Here is a 20,255-nt window from a genome sequence, read left to right on the forward strand (position 1 = left end):
AATCAGTGGCGATTCTAGACATGACCTTCAGGTGGGACCAAGTAGAGAACAGTATGACTATTGCTGTAATATAAAGTAGAATTTCAGGGGAGTCTGGGGGTGCAACCCCCAGAAGCTGCAGGAATTTTTGAAGGCTTGAAAACAACCTAACATTTATGCTATAAACATGAAAAATGCTAAAATAACTAATGCCAATCTATACTGCAACTTTTTCTAGATTTTGACACAAAGCCTTTGCACCAATTATATATACTACAATCACAATCAAACATTATTGTCCATTCCAGTTCTAGTGTGTTACAGTATCAACTGTAATTGTACGTACCTAACAAGTTCCATTTTACTTTGGAAAATCACACCACTGACGACTCGGAAAACAAAAATATATCATAACTTATCCATGCCACACAACTAAATTACGACACAGAATGTAACAAAAATAACAATGAAAACTGTTGATTTGCTACATGCAAGAATGTTGTATTTATACAGCTACATACATAGCAGCTATATTATACCAAATTCAAAAATAAAGACCTATGACTGTGTTCAATAGAAACTTGTTGAAACGAAAAAAAATCTATAATTAAAGTTGTACTTATTACAAACGTGAGCTGCTAATTGTTTTCTCCACTATCATCACCTTCACCAGCTGCCGCCGGTGGTTGAGGATATGTTTCTTTATCATCTTTATCTTCTCCCTCAGTGTGATGACTAGATGAAGAGCTTGATGATGATGATGATGATGAAGCTTGGCTTTGAGAAGATTCTGGACGCTTGTCGGCATCTTCTGCTGACGGTGCAGAAGGAGACTTCTCTTTATCTGGAGATGGAGATTTTTCTTTATCTGGAGAGGAAGACTTATCTGTTTCTGGGGAGGAAGACCTTTCTTTCTCTGGAGTAGGAGACTTTTCTTTCTCTGCTGCAGTTGTAGTAACCTCAATTTGCTGGTCATCAGTAGCCATAGTGATTGAAATGCTTACTTCACCTGCTGTTGGTTCATCTTCTGACTCTTTTGGTGTTTCAGTATATTCAGTTTGTTCCTTTGCCACTGATTGTACAGCATCCCCTAATTCAGACCCAGCCTTGTAAGTCTGTGCAGTATCTTCAGGTTCCTTTGCTTGTTCTGTTTCTTCAGTTTTTGTACTCTCCACCTCATCGGCTTTGCTTGTATCAACAGTGACTTCTATAGTTGTAGTAGTTTCTGATTGTGTACTCTCCTCCACAACAGCAGAGCCATCCTTGGTTTGGTCAGAAACATCTTCAGTTTCTTTTTGGTCTGTTTCTCGTGGTGGTTGACTTTCTACCTTTTCTGATATAACTGCAGTAACCACTTCAATGGTTGGCTCGCTTTCTGGTGGTTGGCTTTCTACCTTTTCTGATATAACTGCAGTAACCACTTCAACGGTTGGCTCGCTTTCTGGTGGTTGGCTTTCTACCTTTTCTGATATAACTGCAGTAACCACTTCAACGGTTGGCTCGCTTTCTGATGGTTGGCTTTCTACTTTTTCTGATATAACTGCAGTAACCGCTTCAACGGTTGGCTCGCTTTCTGGTGGTTGGTTTTCTACCTTTTCTGATATAACTGCAGTGATCACTTCAACAGTTGGCTCGCTGGCTGGGGTCTCTGCTGTAGTGTCTGTTGGCTTGTCTTCATCAGAATCTGACTTGACAGCAGCTACATCAACAATTGCTTCAAAAGATTTTGCCTCTTCAATCGTAGGAACCTTCTCTTCCACAATTTCTAACTGTACTCTATCTGCAGCTTCTAATATCTGTATGGAAAGAACAACTTTAATAACTAACTACAGTAGCTGATGATATTATTGTAAGAACAAATCATGTATGTACCTCATCAAGATTTTTCTGTGCTTCCTTGTTCAAGCTTGATATAAGGATCATCTCACTCTGAAGCAGTTGCATTGTCCAACTGTAGCTTTCCACCCCCTACACAAGATTACCTCATATTATATCTGGCTGTACACTTTATACTAACAGGCAGTATGCTTTTATAATCTAAACAATTATGGGTGATTGTGATGCGTTTTGAGACTATGAATGTATAAGCTTGACCTTAGTAATGGCTGTTAGGGACTGTTTAAAGCAACAGTGAAGGATGGATGTTTGTCAGATGACTACCCAGCACTATATTTTGAAGAAAAGTCAGTAATTAAGCGTGTTTTAATCGCCAAGACATTTTCGGCCAAATGTGAATTGCACCAGCTGCAGTTAAACAGCTTCAACCACAATATTCCATAGACAATATGGGTACATACTGTATAGCCTGAGGGAGAAAAAATTGCTGATTTCGAGATTTTGGGGGTTAACAGTAAAAATTTTGTCCTTGACCTCCATATAGTCTAATACATTTTGGAATTGTTTGTAAATCTGCAACAAAATTAAATTGCTCAACCATGAAAATTTTGCCCCTCAAAATACTTTGGCTGTTTAACAACATATTGATTCATTAGCCAATTCGCACTGGTGTTTAGATATCCAATGTTCTGTAAAACAATGTAGTTATTACATGACGTTTACTCAGACATAATGGCATCCTGTAATGTGTTTTTGGATTCTTCTGAATACCTCTATAATACTGCTCACTAATTGTATTGACAAGTGAACACAAGCTTTTCCCATTGCTAACACAATAATTCCTTGAGCTGACACATCATATTTGAGAACAACACTCTCACACTGAAATATCTGTTCGCTCAAAATGCCATGTAAGGCTTGGTTTGGTATGGGGCCTCACATAATGATGGACCATGCTGTGATAGTGCACAAGAAACCTATTATCAAATCAGTAGTTTCTCAAAGAATATTACAAAAATGTTAAATTTTATCTTGTTGCTACATGCTTACAACCTTCTGAGTATCTGGGTCAAAATTATAAACAGTTTGGTGGCAGTTACAAACACATTTCCTCACTGACAATTACGTAATAGTTTTATCCATGCTACATACCTTTGTGATTTTCTTGGCATTCAATCCGAAATGAGTAAGAGCCTCTTGAATATCCTTCCTCTTCTTGAAAGCTTGTTCGAATATTTGCTTCAACTGTAAGGTAATGGTACACTAGTGATGGTTGTACTGTAATAAAACTGTGACACAAAACAAATGGTCTAATGTGATCTAACTACTGTCTTCTTGGTAGATATTGCATGAGCAGATTAATGATGCCATTTTATAATACTTGAGTTGAGGAAGCTTTTGTAATGCTGTCAGTGCAAAGAATTACATCAATCAAAACTATGGTAGTCATCAGCCTTCACCAGCTAGCTAATTTCAGACTGTACAAGGTATGTATGGGTTCATAATTATCAATTTGTGACCATTTCAGCAAAAACCTGACTTGCTCACACAAGCATGCGTATCGAGAAAAACAAAATTTAAAAATAATTCGTAAAATTACGCATGCTACAAAGAAAAAATATGCAAGTTTTTATCGTGCTAGTCTCAAAGAAGGAAGACCCAAATCAATTAAAACTATATACCATCTTATTCACCTGCTCATGGAGAGTTAGAAAATCTTTGTTATATTTCTGTAGCTACAACAGTATGCGTGTCACGTGTGTTTGTTTACGATGTGGTAAAATGTAAACAAGATCATCATCATTTCTTATACCAAACCACTTTCATATCGATATGCGCAAGTAACTACAGGGCTAACACTATACCTTGACTGATGTGCTAATCCATGGTGAACATCTTAAGCTAAATTGCAACATTGTAGACTAATCCAAAAGGAAGTTATGGCTGCAAATGTAAGCGCCCGTAGTTTATTTGCTGTACAAATTGATTATCTTGCTCTTTCTGCTGTCTAGCACTATAATTCCAAAACTACTCACCACATGTACAGAAGGCTGAACCATTCCTTGGACACTGCAGATAATGCTAAGAAAATTAAAAAAAAATCCAAAATTGTGTGAACAAGTCGGGTTTTTGCTGAGACGGTCACATTTAAAAAAGATTTAGTACCAAATGTATCTGAGTAGTGCAAAATAATCCAAAAGTAAATACAATAATGTGGAAAAATGTGTCAACTATATGCATATATGGAAGACAATTTCTGAAGACTAATACTCTAATAGTTAAATTACCTGATCACGAATATCATCTGCTCTGTCCAGTATAGGGACTGTAGCATTGTTGAGCTGTAGAACAAACACAATGTGTAACATACATGTTACCATTCTCTGCACTTTTATTAATAAGAACATGGATATCTTGCATGTGTACAACAAAATGACATGGGAAAATTGTTTAAATGTATCAACAAAGCAAGCATTATAAGGTGCATAGAGACAGTATCATTTACCTACGTATATGCACAGTGTAGGGTACCGCTCAAATGCAACGTCGTGTCGTGGGAGTGCAAGCAATTTAAAAAAATCAATGCGTGGTACTCGTTTTGCTTGTGAGTATTCATCTCGTTTCATGTGGGATGAATACTCGTGAGTGAAACAGGTGCCATGCCCTTTAATTAGTGGCTTTTTTCAATCACTCATGCTCTCGTGAGATGACATTGTATTTGAGCGACACCGTACGAAAAGGTTTATGATAACGTACGCTACACATGTTTTAAGCCTGACAAAAGTAACGTTTCTTCATTACTGTAGCTCACGAATGGCAAAGAATAGGTAAATGGATATGCAAGCCATGCTTAAATAAAGTATGTGGATAAATTAAGAAACCCTTTTCTACACTGACCAGATAGCAGTCTACCAATGAGTTGTTTATTATGATACAGGATATGATGGATATCATATAAATACAGTAAAATACCTGTAAATTAACATATGGATTTCACTTAAAACTATGGACCATTGATGTACCATCATCAGCATGTGTACTATCATATCACCATAGGTTTAGAATTGTTCAGTTTAAGACATTACAGTTTTGTTATTGACAAGATAATCACCTATGTAAGCCTTCAGGTTCTTTCTACACTACTACTGATCATTCAGAACTCACCTCCTCCTTGCTTCCTACCTATTGACATACTAACAATATTGCTATGATAATAACTTGACTGGATGATTGACCACCAAGTTCTGGAACATTGACAAAATGAATTTTCTAATTAGATAACTACAGATTACATAGTTACAGTGAAATCTCACATGGCTGGCACTTCTACAATAGGTAACGACCTCATCACATTAAAAATAGTAGTTACAGTAAGACAAGCTTCATTAATAAAACCATCTCAATAGATGCCTTATTAGTGTGGTTTCAATGTACTGATACAAAGTATGATCAAACTATAGCTAGTGGAACGTTGCTAAGGGAATGCATGAAAAAGAAAAAAAATCCGAGACTGAAAAGTTTTGAGCTATGTAAGAATTCTGTAAAATAACACTTCAGATAAAACTGTCCTATATATAGCAACTACAGTAATGTGCAAAAGATATGAGGATATGAACGATTGGAGAAATGTATTAGTTTGTAAATACTGACCAGCATTTGATATACAGATAATAGCATCATGCAATCAATGTTCACTGCAGTCTTACCTCATTGAATGTACTGAACATCACAGCAATAGAATTAGGCACATGGGCTGTTTTAGAATCAACTTCAAAAATCTAAAAAGAAAAACAATGTACATTGTGCCTGTTGTGAAAATGTGTGCATCTTTACCTGTCCCTTCTTCTTCAGTACAATCTCAATCTTGGCGTGCTTTGCTTTGAATGCCATTAGCCAGACGCATTCTTTTAAAGATGCCTCTGCCTTCGCATCAACCAATCCCTAACAGAGACACAACAATAAGATAAACACAACACTGAAGCATACAGAATGACCCTTCACACTAGAAGACTAGAAGATACACATCACAGCAGAAACTGGGTTACTAATCCAACTGGTCTTTAGTGTTTTTTTCAGTGACAAATATAATGGTCAGACACTGCACAAAAACAAGGCATAAGTGCCACATTACCAAACTTATTTACTACAGACAGTCGGTCAACGAGATGGCTGGTCAAAAGCGTTGTAGTGAGTGGACATTAGAGCAGGCATTGAGTTCCAGCAGTTCTACAGCCAGTACAAAGAAAAACAAGTGGCAAATATCCATGAATAGTGGCAGCAGATATATGACAGCGAGCAACAAACATTATCGTGGCTTGACTGCCTTTACCGAAGTGTTCAAGAAATTATCTCAAAAATGTTGCTCTCGTCTGTTAAGGAACTGGATGGTTTCGCACAAAATTCCTCTTTTCAAGCTGATTTGTACCTAGGTTCATCATTCCCTACCTAAAGTTCTGTCTGTTATTCGTCAGAGTTTAGTCCAAGAAGGCTGAATTTATATAATAGGAACAATGAAATAGAATACTTGATCGGCATCCTTCAACAGTCACCAGTAATTAATCTGATAACAAGTCTGGCTAATTCTGGGAAGTCTTGGATTATAAAGTGAGCATTAGAACATCTGTCACAATTAACCCAACCACCTTCTGTTTTATGCGTAACATACCTTTCGTTGATGTCCAGAGCTTTATAGATGCTTTCGTGGACAAGCTTATATCCTGGTATGAAAGAATTCCTGCCAATGTCAAGATGATTGCCAAGGTGGAAATATCGAAGGCACTGCCAACTTAGAGTATTTTATCCATAAGGCTCAAATAAATACCAGGTCCCAAATAAAGGCCAGGGAGTGCTACCTCAATACAAGGGGTGGGACAAGATTAATTTGTAGAACAAGGCTCACTACAACTAATGAAACTACATGTCAAAAGTATGTCAATAGCAGCTGCTACAAGATTTTTCAGCTGGTTCACGCCTGGACACCTATACTGATCTACTGCTCGACTCTGGTGGCTAAAGATAACAATGGACATAAATTGTTAAAAACGCTGCTGAATTGGTTTGCATCAATTACCAAAGTTCCAGGTAGTTTTGTGTCGTAGTGAGTTTCATGCACAAATGGTGAAGAAATTTTGTGGGAAATGATAGATTCAATACCATTGTAATTGAGAATATGTCAGCAATGACATTTTGGGACACTGAGCTTGCTGTCAATGGGTTTGGTCACTGGAAGGTTCTATCATTTGATGAGGCTTATGAAGATTGTGGCGGCAACACTTTTTTGTTGCATGAAATGTGTAAGGGCTTCATTTTAAGTGGTATGCGTCCAAAGGAATCCCCCTATGTCTACCAAGCAAGAACAAAAAGTGGACCCAAGTAATGTTTATATTAATGATCCACTCAAAGCTTCACCTTGTTGGTCAAAGAAACATCTCTTGACAGTTATTGATAAACTAGTACAAAGCGAATGTGGCTAGACTCTTTCTGCCAGGAAGTACCAGGAGAGATCACAGATTCACTCATTGAATACAACATATTTCATTTAAGACCTTACTTCAAGTTGTGTAAGGATATAGATCTTCCTGCATTCCCTTACAAAATAATTGTTACCGCTGAGACATTGTCATGTGCTGAGACATCGTCATGCTTACAGAACTGTTCCATCAGCAAAGCTATTTTCTCACTACACTGCACAAGCCCAATATCAGTAGTTTCTCAAGTTGCTGTGTGAGAACAACTTTTATGGATTGTAAATAGATGGGAGCACAGATGAAGGTGATATTGAATAGGAACTAGTTAGTTATTCTTATCTGCATGAAAAATGATGATGCAGAAGAGATGAAATCACGCACTAGTTTTTTTAATTCGGCAAAAGAAGATGCAGGAGTTGTGAAGTGCCTTTCTTAGTCCTTGGCACCACAAAAGATAACAGACATTCTAGATGAGAACATAATCACTGAAGGAGAGTCAGTCTTAGTAAGTGGAGGTGCTGGTGGAGCCTCTGTGAATGTTTCGGAGCATAATGGAATAAAAGGCATGATGCTGAGTTCCCATCCGTGGCTTGTGTGGTCATGGTGTTATGCCCACCATCTTGAGCTGGCTTCTAGGGATGCCGTTACCAGCAGCTTGATGAAGTGCTGCTGCATCTTTTCTACCTTTATGAGAAGTCCGTCCTTGGAGAAGACAAGGTAACTAGAAGAGGTTGTGAAGGATTTGGGAGAAGTGTATGAACTGGGTAAAGGTGGAAACAAGCCAGTTAGGTCACAAGGGTCAAGGTGTATCAATCACTAATGCAAGGTACTTCAGCAGATAGTTGACAGTTATGGGGCATATATCAGCCACTTCATTAGGACCATTCTGATAAGGCAGATGAGAGGGCCCATATCAAGGCGTATTTGAAGACATGGACAGAGTATTGTAGCACTGTTGAGTGTGTGTGTTGTATGTTGATATCCTGAAGTCTTCTTCATTCCTGAGCATGTAACATTGCAGGCCTGTGAGTTAGATATTGTCCTCGGCATTAGGAATACCCTGAAGTCTACCACAGCACTGAAAACCTTAGTAAACAAAGACCATTTGAGTGGCCAACTGTTAAGCTCCAGTTGCGGAAAATTGAAGTAAGAAGTCTCATCAAGGAGCCAAGTTTTAGAATTTCAGTGATGCTGTCCAAGTAAAGTTGAAGCAAGATGCTTTGCAAGATCTCACCATACTTGATGAAAAGATGAGGGAGCAGTTGATATCACATGTGTTAGTGGTCTTTCTTGAGACACAATCATGGGCAAAGCACATTCATATTGTTAGTAACACTATAACTAACTTGGATTGTAAAGATTCCAATCTGTCTGGTGATGATGATGATGATAATGACAAATCCTTACGTGGTCAATGAATCTGTGGACTACCTTGCCTCACATTTAGGGTTCCACTAGAAGCTAAGGGTGCTACAACAGGATGAGGTTGACGATGCTGTGCAGTATAGACAAAGCTATTTAGATGTCAGTCGTTTAGACTATCAGAAGGTTTGGTACAAGCTCCATACTTGCCCTGACATATGCAAATTGACAAATTTCGTGCCATTACATTTAGCTTGCCATTTTCCAATGGTCAGGTTGAACAAAATTTCTCCTTGTTAAAAGTTGTGAAGACTTCTCAGAGAATTATAAGTTAGGAAATGACACACTGAATGACCTAGGACCATTACTAAGTTGTTTTTGTTCTATGTTGCAAATGGTCTGATTGCTACACCACTAGGAGAGTGAATCAGCAGCCATGACAAACCATTGGCCACGAAACCCAGCATCACTTGATGCTGATATTGAAGAAGAGAAAGTAGAATGCACAGTAAGATGATTGGTTTGATGTTGAAAGTGAAACTGACGAAGACTGAACACTGCTGGACTATACAATTGTACAGTAGCTATAAATTTTGCTGTTACTTTAATTTTAAGCGTAAACTTATCAGTCTGTCATTTCTTATTTATAAATCTCATTTACCACATATCAGCAGTAATACCTCATCACCTATAAATAACTACAATCACTTGATTGATTATAATTATCACAAAAAAAAATACCATACTGTAATTTCCTTGCTAGTTCAGTATGATTAAGTGGCTACAGAACTATGGATTGCCTATACTGCAAAAGTGTATAAGATACGCAAAGACCTTGAGCGTTAAATATTTCCAAATTATAGTATAATGACTTACTTATCTATCTTGCACTCGTGGTCATGTGATTGTCACAAGGCATGGAAAAAATATGTCTGTTCTATTAGAGTATTTTAATAGCAGATTAAAGGCCTAAAAAGTGACTACTCTATTAGAATACTTCACAAACAGATGTGTGTTACATACATACAATAGTTTAATGGCTACAACTGACAGAGATTGTTAGAGTGTCACCACACAACTTCAAGTACTAAAACATTTATACACACATATATAACACACTTTGGCTATTACAGTACCTTAAACTTCAACAAGAAGAAGTGGTAGTCTTCCCGCAGGTCACATGACTCCCTCATCAGATAGGTACTACTACGGAAAATCTTATCCACGTCAGGAATGCTGACATAGTGTGGCTCTGGGTACTGTGAACAAGACAATGTCAATAAAATCAATACAGTCTGGGAGCCTCCTTTAAAATATTTCTTCAAGCCAAAAATACTTTAATAGTACATACAAGAGTTTCAAGTGTGCCCAAACTCAGAGAATGAATGGTGTTATTACTACTTGTGATGGTTTTAAATCAATTAATCAACAAAATGTTATCATAGAACCTTTAGCCCACTTCAAAAAGTCTAACCAGCTGTCCTATTATGATCCGTAATATTCCCACTGTCTATTGCGACTACAGTGTTTTGTTCATTGACGCTGCAAAAAAAGTTAGGGCTTAGGGCACCTTGGCAAATGATTTGGAAACATTATGTAATACATTACAATTATGATATAAACAATTCCATTATGAGTAACACAATAATAACCTGCAATTTACTAACCTTTCTAGTTCTACGGGCTTTATCAATGGTTGCTTTGCTACTGATCAGTTTCTACAAGAACAGAACCATTTAGTTTAAATACTACATTTAAATGTGATTATGCATATGTGTGTGGTGTGTAAGTACGTGCCATGTACACAAGGGTGTTTGTGAGTAGTGTGCACGTCATGTGGTAAGCCAGCATGTATTGTTTTATGTTGTGTGTGTGTCATATGTGTGTGTGTGTGTGTGTCATATGTGTGTGTGTGTGTGTGTGTGTGTCGTGTGTCGTGTGTCGTGTGTGTGTGTCATGTGTGTGTGTGTGTGTGTGTGTGTGTGTGTGTGTGTGTGTGTGTGTCATGTGTGTGTGTGTGTGTGTCATGTGTGTGTGTGTGTCATGTGTGTGTGTGTGTGTGTGTGTCATGTGTGTGTGTGTGTGTGTGTGTGTGTGTGTCATGTGTGTGTGTGTGTGTGTGTGTGTCATGTGTGTGTGTGTGTCATGTGCGTGTGTGTGTCATGTGTGTGTGTGTGTCATGTGTGTGTGTGTGTCATGTGTGTGTGTGTGTCATGTGTGTGTGTGTGTGTGTCATGTGTGTGTCATGTGTGTGTGTGTGTGTCATGTGTGTGTGTGTGTCATATGTGTGTGTGTGTCATGTGTGTGTGTGTGTGTCATGTGTGTGTGTGTGTGTGTGTGTGTGTCATGTGTGTGTGTGTGTGTGTCATGTGTGTGTGTGTGTCATGTGTGTGTGTGTGTGTGTGTGTGTGTCATGTGTGTGTGTGTGTGTGTGTGTGTGTGTGTGTGTGTCATGTGTGTGTGTGTGTGTGTGTGTGTGTGTGTGTGTGTGTGTGTGTGTGTGTGTGTGTGTGTGTGTCATGTGTGTGTGTGTGTCATGTGCGTGTGTGTGTCATGTGTGTGTGTGTGTCATGTGTGTGTGTGTGTCATGTGTGTGTGTGTGTGTGTGTGTGTGTGTGTGTGTGTGTGTGTGTGTGTGTGTGTGTGTGTGTGTGTCATGTGTGTGTGTGTGTCATGTGTGTGTGTGTGTGTCATGTGTGTGTGTGTGTCATATGTGTGTGTGTGTCATGTGTGTGTGTGTGTGTCATGTGTGTGTGTGTGTGGGTGTGTCATGTGTGTGTGTGTCATATGTGTGTGTGTGTCATGTGTGTGTGTGTGTCATGTGTGTGTGTGTGTCATATGTGTGTGTGTGTGTCATGTGTGTGTGTGTGTGTGTGTCATGTGTGTGTGTGTGTGTGTGTGTGTGTCATGTGTGTGTGTGTGTGTGTGCACGTGAGGGCCTATGTATGAGTGTAAAAGAACAGTACAGTTACACCCTGTACACCTCACCTTGATGTTAAAGTGGTGGGCCTCATGGATAGTGACGTGCACAAAGATGGACGCATGTTCAATCTTCTCCCAAGTCGGAGTATGCAAGTGGACATGACGATATCCTACAAAATGACAACCAATTAAAACTAGTATGTGTGTTGTCAGATCTGGATTAGAGAATTTTCAACGCTTAAAAATCTACAAAAGCACAAACTATGTATGTACACTCAGTGATGCATACAACTTATATATGTATGTATCAGTTTATGTGAATGACAGACTATGATTACTAAATATACTAAGAACACCACCTTAACTAGATACTAAACCTGTTTAACCAGCAACACCGGTTACACACCTTTCTCCACACTCTCCAGGGGTAGAGTGTACTGACCAATGAAATCATCGCTGATGGTGTCAGAGTCGTACACAACAAAACGTAGAAGGCACAATTCAGGAAATTGTACAGTGAAAGTGATCGTCTCATTCCACATTGGATTAAACCCTAATAAAACACACATCAAAATAATTATCACATTCTATCAACTGTGTTCCTTGTACATAGCATGCATGTAAGACTGACTACACTACAACTGTAACTGAGTTTTGTGACAATGACTTCTAGAACAGCTTTCTGCAATAATAAGAAGTATACCGTTGTCAGAGATGTATTTAGTCTTGAACTCTTTGGTATCACATGGCAACCCCTTCACTTCTAATCTGACATAGGGATCGATGATTTCTCCAGTGGCACTTCCCTTCAAAGGCTTGGGCAGGTGCTGTCCACTGATAACCTAAGAGAGGGAACAAATGCATATATTGAAAACGGACTTTAAGCCTACGTTACGTGATCACCTGGAAACAGACTAGCTCTACTAAACAATGGTAACTTAACAGTGCTAAGTGGTTTTAATATTTCATCATCTCAACAACATTGCACCTTGATATAGTGGCCAAATAGAACAATCAACAACTCTAATAGAACTATCATATTGGCTAACAGAATTTGGACTTTAAATATCTGATACAGCAATAGCCTTTGCCACTACTGGTAAGAGTTGTTTTCCAGATATACACAATCTTCATGATCTACAAGGAAGAGCAGTGTAGCTTGACAATGGTGCCTCCAGCATAGAAAGGGCTACACAAGGCCTGGTTTATTGTTAAAGGGTCATTCAACCCCAGTGAATGAGCCCAGTCCATGTGACCAACATGTGAGTCCAACATGTGACCAACATGTGAGTCCAATCCACGAAATACTTTTAGGCCACAAATTTTGAATTCATACACATACGAACAAATTCCATATGCTCTTTACAAAGTTTTTGATCACAACAATTTTGAATACGTTACAAGAAGTCTTACTTTAACAGTGTATGTCTTTGGAATAACTCCTGGTATTGGCTCACGACTGTGACAATCAAATAGTGATACCTCTGTGAGAGAAAAACAACTGAAAACTAAACTGCAAATTCACAAGAACCAGACAACTACTACTGTAAGCCAGGTACCATATAACAGGTTATTTTCAAAGGAGTATAATTTTTCAAATTATTCGAAGAGCAGTGGTTCTCTACAACTCTTCAAAAAATTGCTAATCATGCACAATCGGTTCAAACGTTTACGTTTGTGTTTGCTGCTATAGTGTGTGTCAACTTATGCTGCAGGAGTGCGCTTTTGTTGAAGGGTTGGAATGGCATGTCATGACTTTGCATCATCAAGCCAATTGCTAGTAAGACTGTACCCTTAAGCTACTTGACAGGTGGATAGTGAGGGGTGCATCACTTGGTGAAATTTTGTTGATCGAAGTGTTAAAATGTGAAATATGAAATCCTAATAATTCCGGATATTTTCACACAATGTAGTCATCAAATGACAAACGAGATATTTCATAGGTTATTGAGTAAAATACGGAGGTATAAAACTGAAATTTCACTATTGAAATTGGATTGAAATACATGTATGAAATTTGCTGAAATTTGGATTGAAATATGAAATTTGAAGGCCAAATTTCAAATATCATCGAGGATTTTCCAAGTGACTGACCCGCCGTGCATGGCTACGTGCAACAATTCTCACTCTTCTCGTAACTTGTCTGCATGGCAGAATTTCCCCTTAGTGTAGTGGTCGATCCATATTTCTTTGTAGACATGATATCCCCTTACCTCTATTTAATTTGCACTGGTAAAAATGGCCACCATCTTGATAACAATTCACTCAGTTAAACATGCACTACCAAAAATTTTGTTGGCGGTATGCACGGTGCTTGAACATTTGAAAATTTCACCTTTGAAATTAATCCAGCTAGGCTTTGAAAATTTCACCTTTGAAATTAACCTGCTACACAGTTTTTTTTTTGACTATAAAACCCTACAGTTTAAAATTTTAAAATATCCTTTTTTTAAAAATAAATGTAATACGTACATATTTATAGATATTTTAATCATCAAAGTACGGTATATAGGCCTCATTTGGCTATAAACAAAGCATTGCAACTTTCTAAGGGGTGGCCCACAATTTTCAGCCCTTTTGCAAGCATACAAAGAGTACTCTTTTTTCTAACCCCCTCCCCCCCATCCCAAAGCGTACTGTATAAATGTTGACACATACTGTATGGCCGTATTGTATATCAGAACAAATACACGAATACTTGCAAAATACATGTTATGGTGTTTGCATTATCTTTTAGGCATCTTATGGCTTTATCATTTTGATGCTTTTGAAGCTGATACTCTGAAGGAAATGTTCCTACACACACCAGGCATTAGTATTAACCTGATGCACATTTGCAAATGTGCATATACACATCACGGAAACAACTTGTTCTTGGCTATCTTCAGTGTGTTCATACAAAACCATTCTACCACTGACAGTAGCAACAGCAGTGCTAGTTTGTTGGGTATTCACCATAGTCTGAGGTGGACCGATGTGGGTACCTCTACAGAGACAGTTTTCTCTCTGGGCAACCCACAACTACCAGAACTATGTAGATTCAATAAATTAGTACTCACATAATCCAGCCTCCCATACCCAATAGTATTCCTAAACCCACAATAACACCTTCTGCAGGTAGAAAACAAAAGCAACAAGCAGTGTAGCTATGTCTTATCATTAATCAGTGTTAATTGCTAGACTAAGACTAAAGAGAAAGAAAGTAAGTGCTGTTATAAAAGTATATAAGCCTGCAGTGTTATCATGTTGATACCCGGTTGTTGTGGCTCCTTTGGCGCATGCCTAGACTGCATGTTGCTGGGGATCAGTCACTACTGGGTCAGGGATTTTTTCTGCATTCTTCAACATTTTAGTAACATGCTTATGACTCCCTGTTTTAGCTTTCTCACAGGTCCCTAGTGGGATAGCATTCACAGATAACTGTCTTACCTGTAGTTTGAAGCATGATTCAGTGGGCTTTTAGTATCTTTAAGCTTATAAAGCCTCACTTCATTGGTAGCCCTACATTGTTCTCCAGAGTTCGCTGAGGCACACCATTTCCAATCATGGTGTTGACTTGGGCCCATGCATTAACAGCATCAGCTCACTTTAGTCCACCGTTTAAATGGACGGATTAATTAAGTAGCAGTAGCAGTTTACTACAGCCTTATGGACTGCATTTGGATTTCTTGCCAACTCACATGATCGGCATTTTTAAAAAGCATTCACACGATTTTACCCCCTAGCATACGGCTTGTACGCTCGCAAAAAGGCTGAAAATTGTGGACCATCCCTAAGTGTTTTTCATATGGCTATGTTATTCATGTTCGTTTACTCATGATGTAATAAATTAAGGATAAAAAGGTGCCTAAGAGATTACCCTACAATGAAAGTATGGTGGCCAAAACTCATAAAAATAAATTTCAACAAAAGCACATCCTTTACACAATTTGAGAAAATGATTCATAACTCACTACCAGTTAGTTTGAACCATTAATGTTAGTTGATTTATCATAATGAGGATCGACCACATAATTCAAACCAAAATTAATCGGCAACAACCAGTCACCATTTTTCATTGTTTTTTATTTGTTGCTTTTGTGGTTTTTAGATTTCCTCATGTACCCTAGCCCGGTAAATAAACTGTCTGCTGACATATGATTTTAGTGGTGCTAGGCAAGACCCCAGCCATTTACACTCATTCTGTATTCCTCAAAGTCTTTTACAACCTCAAGGGTTAACAAAGAAATGGTTAAATAAGTTTATACATATGGTGAAGGAGGTTACAAATGCATGAGGGACTCCCTCCCTCTTTCTTGAAATAACACAGCAACATATCCTACACATGTTTCAATCAATTCTGTCATGTACAATATGTACTCACCACTTCTCATCACATTTGGCTTCAGCAAATAGCCACAAGCTCCATTTTGTTGGAACTTGCCAACATTGTAGTCCATCTTTGAACCAGGTGTCTGCAAGTTTAGGGCAACTGCAGAAAGAGAATAACAATGCTACATACATGTTAGGATAAGGGAAGAACCAAAGGTCTTTTACCAAGAGAAAGAAACCACACTGTGTAGTAAGAAGTTGCCTTAACTAATAATATATTTAGTGGATTCTCCTAGCTAGGATTAAACTAAAAAAGTTGAAGTCCATGAATTTATATACTGAGCTCTTCACATATTTACTCTAACAAAACACACACTAGTGAAGGAATACTCCAATTGAATAGTCACTTTTGGTGCTAGGATAACCCAAGGGTTCATTACTACTCAACCACACATATGGCAAAACACAGTAGTTGTAAGTATTCAAGAAGACAAGTTGTCATTCTCAATGGTACTCACCAATTTGACAGCCCATATTCCACATCTCAACTGGATCATAGTTGGAGGAATCAATTCTTTTGCCAGCTGGATAAATCCTGCTGATCTGACGTTTGTTGTACTGACAGAAATCGGTGGCACTTTGGTTCTTCAACTTGAAAGCAGTCACCTCACCAAACGAGGACATGTGGTAATATTTACCTGTAAATACAAAATACATAACAAATACTCAAACTACAACATGTGTGTGCATACATACTTTCTGTTAGTTCCAAGAAATAATTATATGGATTATGTGAGCTCCCTAACAATGCACACACAACACTTGAAGAATCACCCGAGTTAGCGAATAAGTCACAAACATATGCTAAAGACATATTGTCTGAACAAATTATTAAGTGACTTATAACAGATGATAATTTTGTGTAGCTGTTAAATGAATTAGTGTACTTATATGAAAGGCACTTACAAACATTTACTACAACCAACTTTTAATGAACAAAATATTTTTGAAACTAACATACACACACAAATACACAGTGGCTTATGTTATGGTCGGAAAACGTTCAGTTGTGACCTGCTGAGGACTTGTTCGTGTAATTCTATTTTTGAGATGAATGCCATGGAAATGCATTGGGTAAAAAAACACGTCCTACATAAATAATTTTACGTACAGTATGTTTAAATTGCTTTAGTCAACAATGAAGGAATATACAAATTGAAATACTTAATATACCAATGTTTCATGGAGAATAACTTGTTTTGTTTCTGTACCATGAAACAAACATCAGTTATGTATGTTTGTTTATGTTGCAGTAAAAAATAACTTTACTGTCACCATTTCTAAGCTTGAACAGCCTTCTTGTTTAATAGCATGGGTATATTTAGCTTGATGAATGCTCTAGTTCATGGTGAAGAGAATGACACAAATCCTAACTCTGTAGTCCATTGCACTCGAGACATAGATCAATTAAACAAGCATCTGTAATCTTTTTTCTGTATAGGCACTGTACAAATCAATTCTTGTTGTCTATCGCTTGTTATTCCAAGCACTGTCCAAGTACTGTAAGTTACTACTAATCCCAATTTTATGGTAACTTATTTAGGAATTGTCATGGAACTAAATACACATCACAAACTAGAGCTCACACAACACACTTACCAATCTTGAAGGCATCAGAGAAGCCTTTGAATGAAACAGACTGGACATAGTTCACTGTTTTGGACAGTTTACGGCCTAACTTGATTTTCTGTGTAAAGACAATATGTACATAACATACCACCTGATAGCTAGCATACAAGAGAAAAGTCACTACCACATCCCACTAAATTTTAACAGAGGGGGTATCATTCATGATCTCAAACAAATATTTACATTGACACCTCAGATCAATGCAAAATAAATCACATATCCATGTCATGAGGGTCCGAGAGTCTTTTCAACACAATGTACTGCTTTCCCAGCTGATACATAAGCCATAACACCTGATACCATATTTGGTTGCATAATTGCACATCATAAGGTTATCTCTCGTGACAGCGATAAACATATACAGTATGTTTATTTAAAATATTCTCTCTTTGAAGCTTGCAGAAATGTACCTAACATGGCCACTATAATAAGGTGGTCTTAGTAATGAGGTGGCTTAAGATTATGCATTCACACATGCATGTTTTCATGTCACAAATACACACTGGGAAGTTTATGGTGAGAATGTAGTATATGTACAGTACCTTTGCAGGAGTAGATTCTTTGGCAGTGGCACCACTACTCTGACTGTCTTGACGTTCACGACGACGGAAGGAGAAGGTACGCCGGAACCTTCCAGGAGGTGTCGGTGACAAAGTTGGGGCTGCTACTCCATCCTCACCAGCATCAGCTGTGATAAAACCATACATCAGCTTTCATCATTAATATAAGTGACACATAGTGTATATACAAAAACAAGTCTATATCACACACGTACGTACGTACGTACGTATGCACGCACACACATAGCATACAGGATATGGGCACTTGTAATGGATCTTTAGGTATTTGACCAGTTTTGATGGTAAAGCTTAGGCTACAGCACACATAGCTCAGGTGTTCATGAAGCAATGCATTACACAATTGTTACTTAACATATCAATTAGCACATGTCATACAAACCATATGCCATCACTTGGGTGCAACTCATTGTATAAACTTCCAAAATAGATATTATAGTTATGTTCAATTAACAATTATTCCTTTTATGGCTGTGACTAGATTTCTCAGTTATGAAACATGCACAGAATGTAATCCAACTCAGTAGTACCTCTCAGTTCAGGTGTACATGGCCTCCCTTGTTTCACTACCTTTTTATTTCTATGACCCACTACTTGGATTTTAAAAATTCCTTGTACTAGTTTGTTTACATCATAATTATGACTGGTAAACCCACACATACCACATCAAAGGATAGAATGGTGACAGACATTCACTCTATATCAAACAAACTTCAAGTGTGAATGCAGGTCCTGACTATTAAGCAGTGAAAGCCAAGTGACCATCTGCTTCTTTCAGCTATTGCTTCTGCAATCAATCAAGTCACTATGGATATTATGGGACAATTTGTGTTATGAACATGATGGCCACACAAGGAAGTACATGCTACCCACAGATCAACACCTATGTAGCAGTGAAGAAAGAAATGGAACACAAAGGGAGGACAAAGGTAAGTCCATGACGCATCCATTGTAGCTGCTGTGGTAGGAGAAGCATTGACATTGGACAGTGAAGAAATCAAGCAGCCAGTCCAGTTTTGCTATAGGCTGAAGGCATAAGTTAGTCAATCAGTTAGTAGAAAATTTAGTACATAAAATTTTGAAATTCCATAGGAACTTGTAGGAAGTGTTTTGGGGTCACTCTAAAGGCATGTTTGGGTTTGATTATGTCTCACTAACACTGCCAAGCTGTCTGCCGTACAGCAAACGTGAGGTCAGTTATAGGGTAACATTTTTGTATAGGAAAGGTATATAGAGAGTACACCAGTTTACAAAATACTCTAGTAGAATAGTCACTGTACCTCTCTCCTTAGCATGGTCGATATCATGAGGATCAATATCCATTGCCTCATCTTCATCAGATACATCTGCACCATCATCATCATCATCAACCTCAACCTGCTCCAAATCCTTAGCCAGCTTCTTGCCCTATTGGAAATATAATATATTTAGCACTTTCAAGTTCTCAACAGCACAAACAAAATTTGACAAGGCTCACTACGCCCGACAGTGCATTGTAACTGCTCCTGTTCAAATACTCCAATAGAACATACACTACTACAATATCCAGTCTACTACACAATGCCCTGCTTGTTATGATTGTATACACTGTTTAGTGCATGGTTGTTTCCATGAAAGCAAAGGGACAATATTTTTGTGACCTATCTTACTGACCATACACTACACAAGTTATTACACACCTTTATCAACACTTTTCTGAGAAGGGCCTCTGGGGAAGGAAGGTACTCATTTCCTTCATCAACAGGATCCATGTGGAGCAAGTCTGAAATGTACATAATTAAATATGCCATATTTGTACATCTATAGAAGTGTATGGGCATGCAATTTGTTCACTTGTTAACACTTTGTCACACTCGTCAGTGTAACCTTGTATGTGACTTTATTGCAACCACAAAACCTTGCATCAAGGTGGCACACCCAATATGGGACACAATACTTATTTGAGCTTTACTGTGGATTTTCTGTCCGTTTGAACATTGCGTATTGTGTGAGTACATTGCGTACTCCACTCAAATCCTCATGTGATTACAACGTGGCCAAGAAATGTGGCAACATGAATCAAGTTGGGAGTCAGTATTACGACTGCAAATTTCACAGTGGGCCTTTTAAT

General features: G+C 38.1%; 1 protein-coding gene across 3 annotated transcripts in view; it reads right to left on the bottom strand.

Annotated features, from left to right (window-relative positions):
• Positions 1-369: 369 nt before the first annotated feature.
• The window catches only part of LOC136253249 (1-phosphatidylinositol 4,5-bisphosphate phosphodiesterase delta-4-like), a 30,779-nt gene continuing 10,893 nt past the window's right edge, over positions 370-20,255 (bottom strand). For 2 of the 3 annotated variants that reach the window (XM_066045884.1, XM_066045886.1), the window contains 19 exons: positions 19,825-19,907; positions 19,426-19,552; positions 18,110-18,255; positions 17,538-17,625; positions 16,635-16,679; positions 16,397-16,576; positions 15,931-16,038; positions 12,981-13,051; positions 12,271-12,409; positions 11,974-12,120; positions 11,634-11,737; positions 10,313-10,363; positions 9,782-9,904; positions 5,650-5,757; positions 5,523-5,594; positions 4,104-4,157; positions 2,968-3,060; positions 1,852-1,947; positions 370-1,775 (listed from right to left, as the gene is read on the bottom strand). In XM_066045884.1, the coding sequence (XP_065901956.1) occupies positions 618-1,775; positions 1,852-1,947; positions 2,968-3,060; positions 4,104-4,157; positions 5,523-5,594; positions 5,650-5,757; positions 9,782-9,904; positions 10,313-10,363; positions 11,634-11,737; positions 11,974-12,120; positions 12,271-12,409; positions 12,981-13,051; positions 15,931-16,038; positions 16,397-16,576; positions 16,635-16,679; positions 17,538-17,625; positions 18,110-18,255; positions 19,426-19,552; positions 19,825-19,907 (2,993 nt within the window). In that variant the 3' untranslated portion in view covers positions 370-617. The remainder of the gene's footprint in view (positions 1,776-1,851; positions 1,948-2,967; positions 3,061-4,103; positions 4,158-5,522; positions 5,595-5,649; positions 5,758-9,781; positions 9,905-10,312; positions 10,364-11,633; positions 11,738-11,973; positions 12,121-12,270; positions 12,410-12,980; positions 13,052-15,930; positions 16,039-16,396; positions 16,577-16,634; positions 16,680-17,537; positions 17,626-18,109; positions 18,256-19,425; positions 19,553-19,824; positions 19,908-20,255) is intronic. The other variant, XM_066045885.1, reaches the window with a different exon arrangement.

Source organism: Dysidea avara, chromosome 4, assembly GCF_963678975.1.
Source record: "Dysidea avara chromosome 4, odDysAvar1.4, whole genome shotgun sequence".
Lineage (NCBI taxonomy): Eukaryota > Metazoa > Porifera > Demospongiae > Dictyoceratida > Dysideidae > Dysidea > Dysidea avara.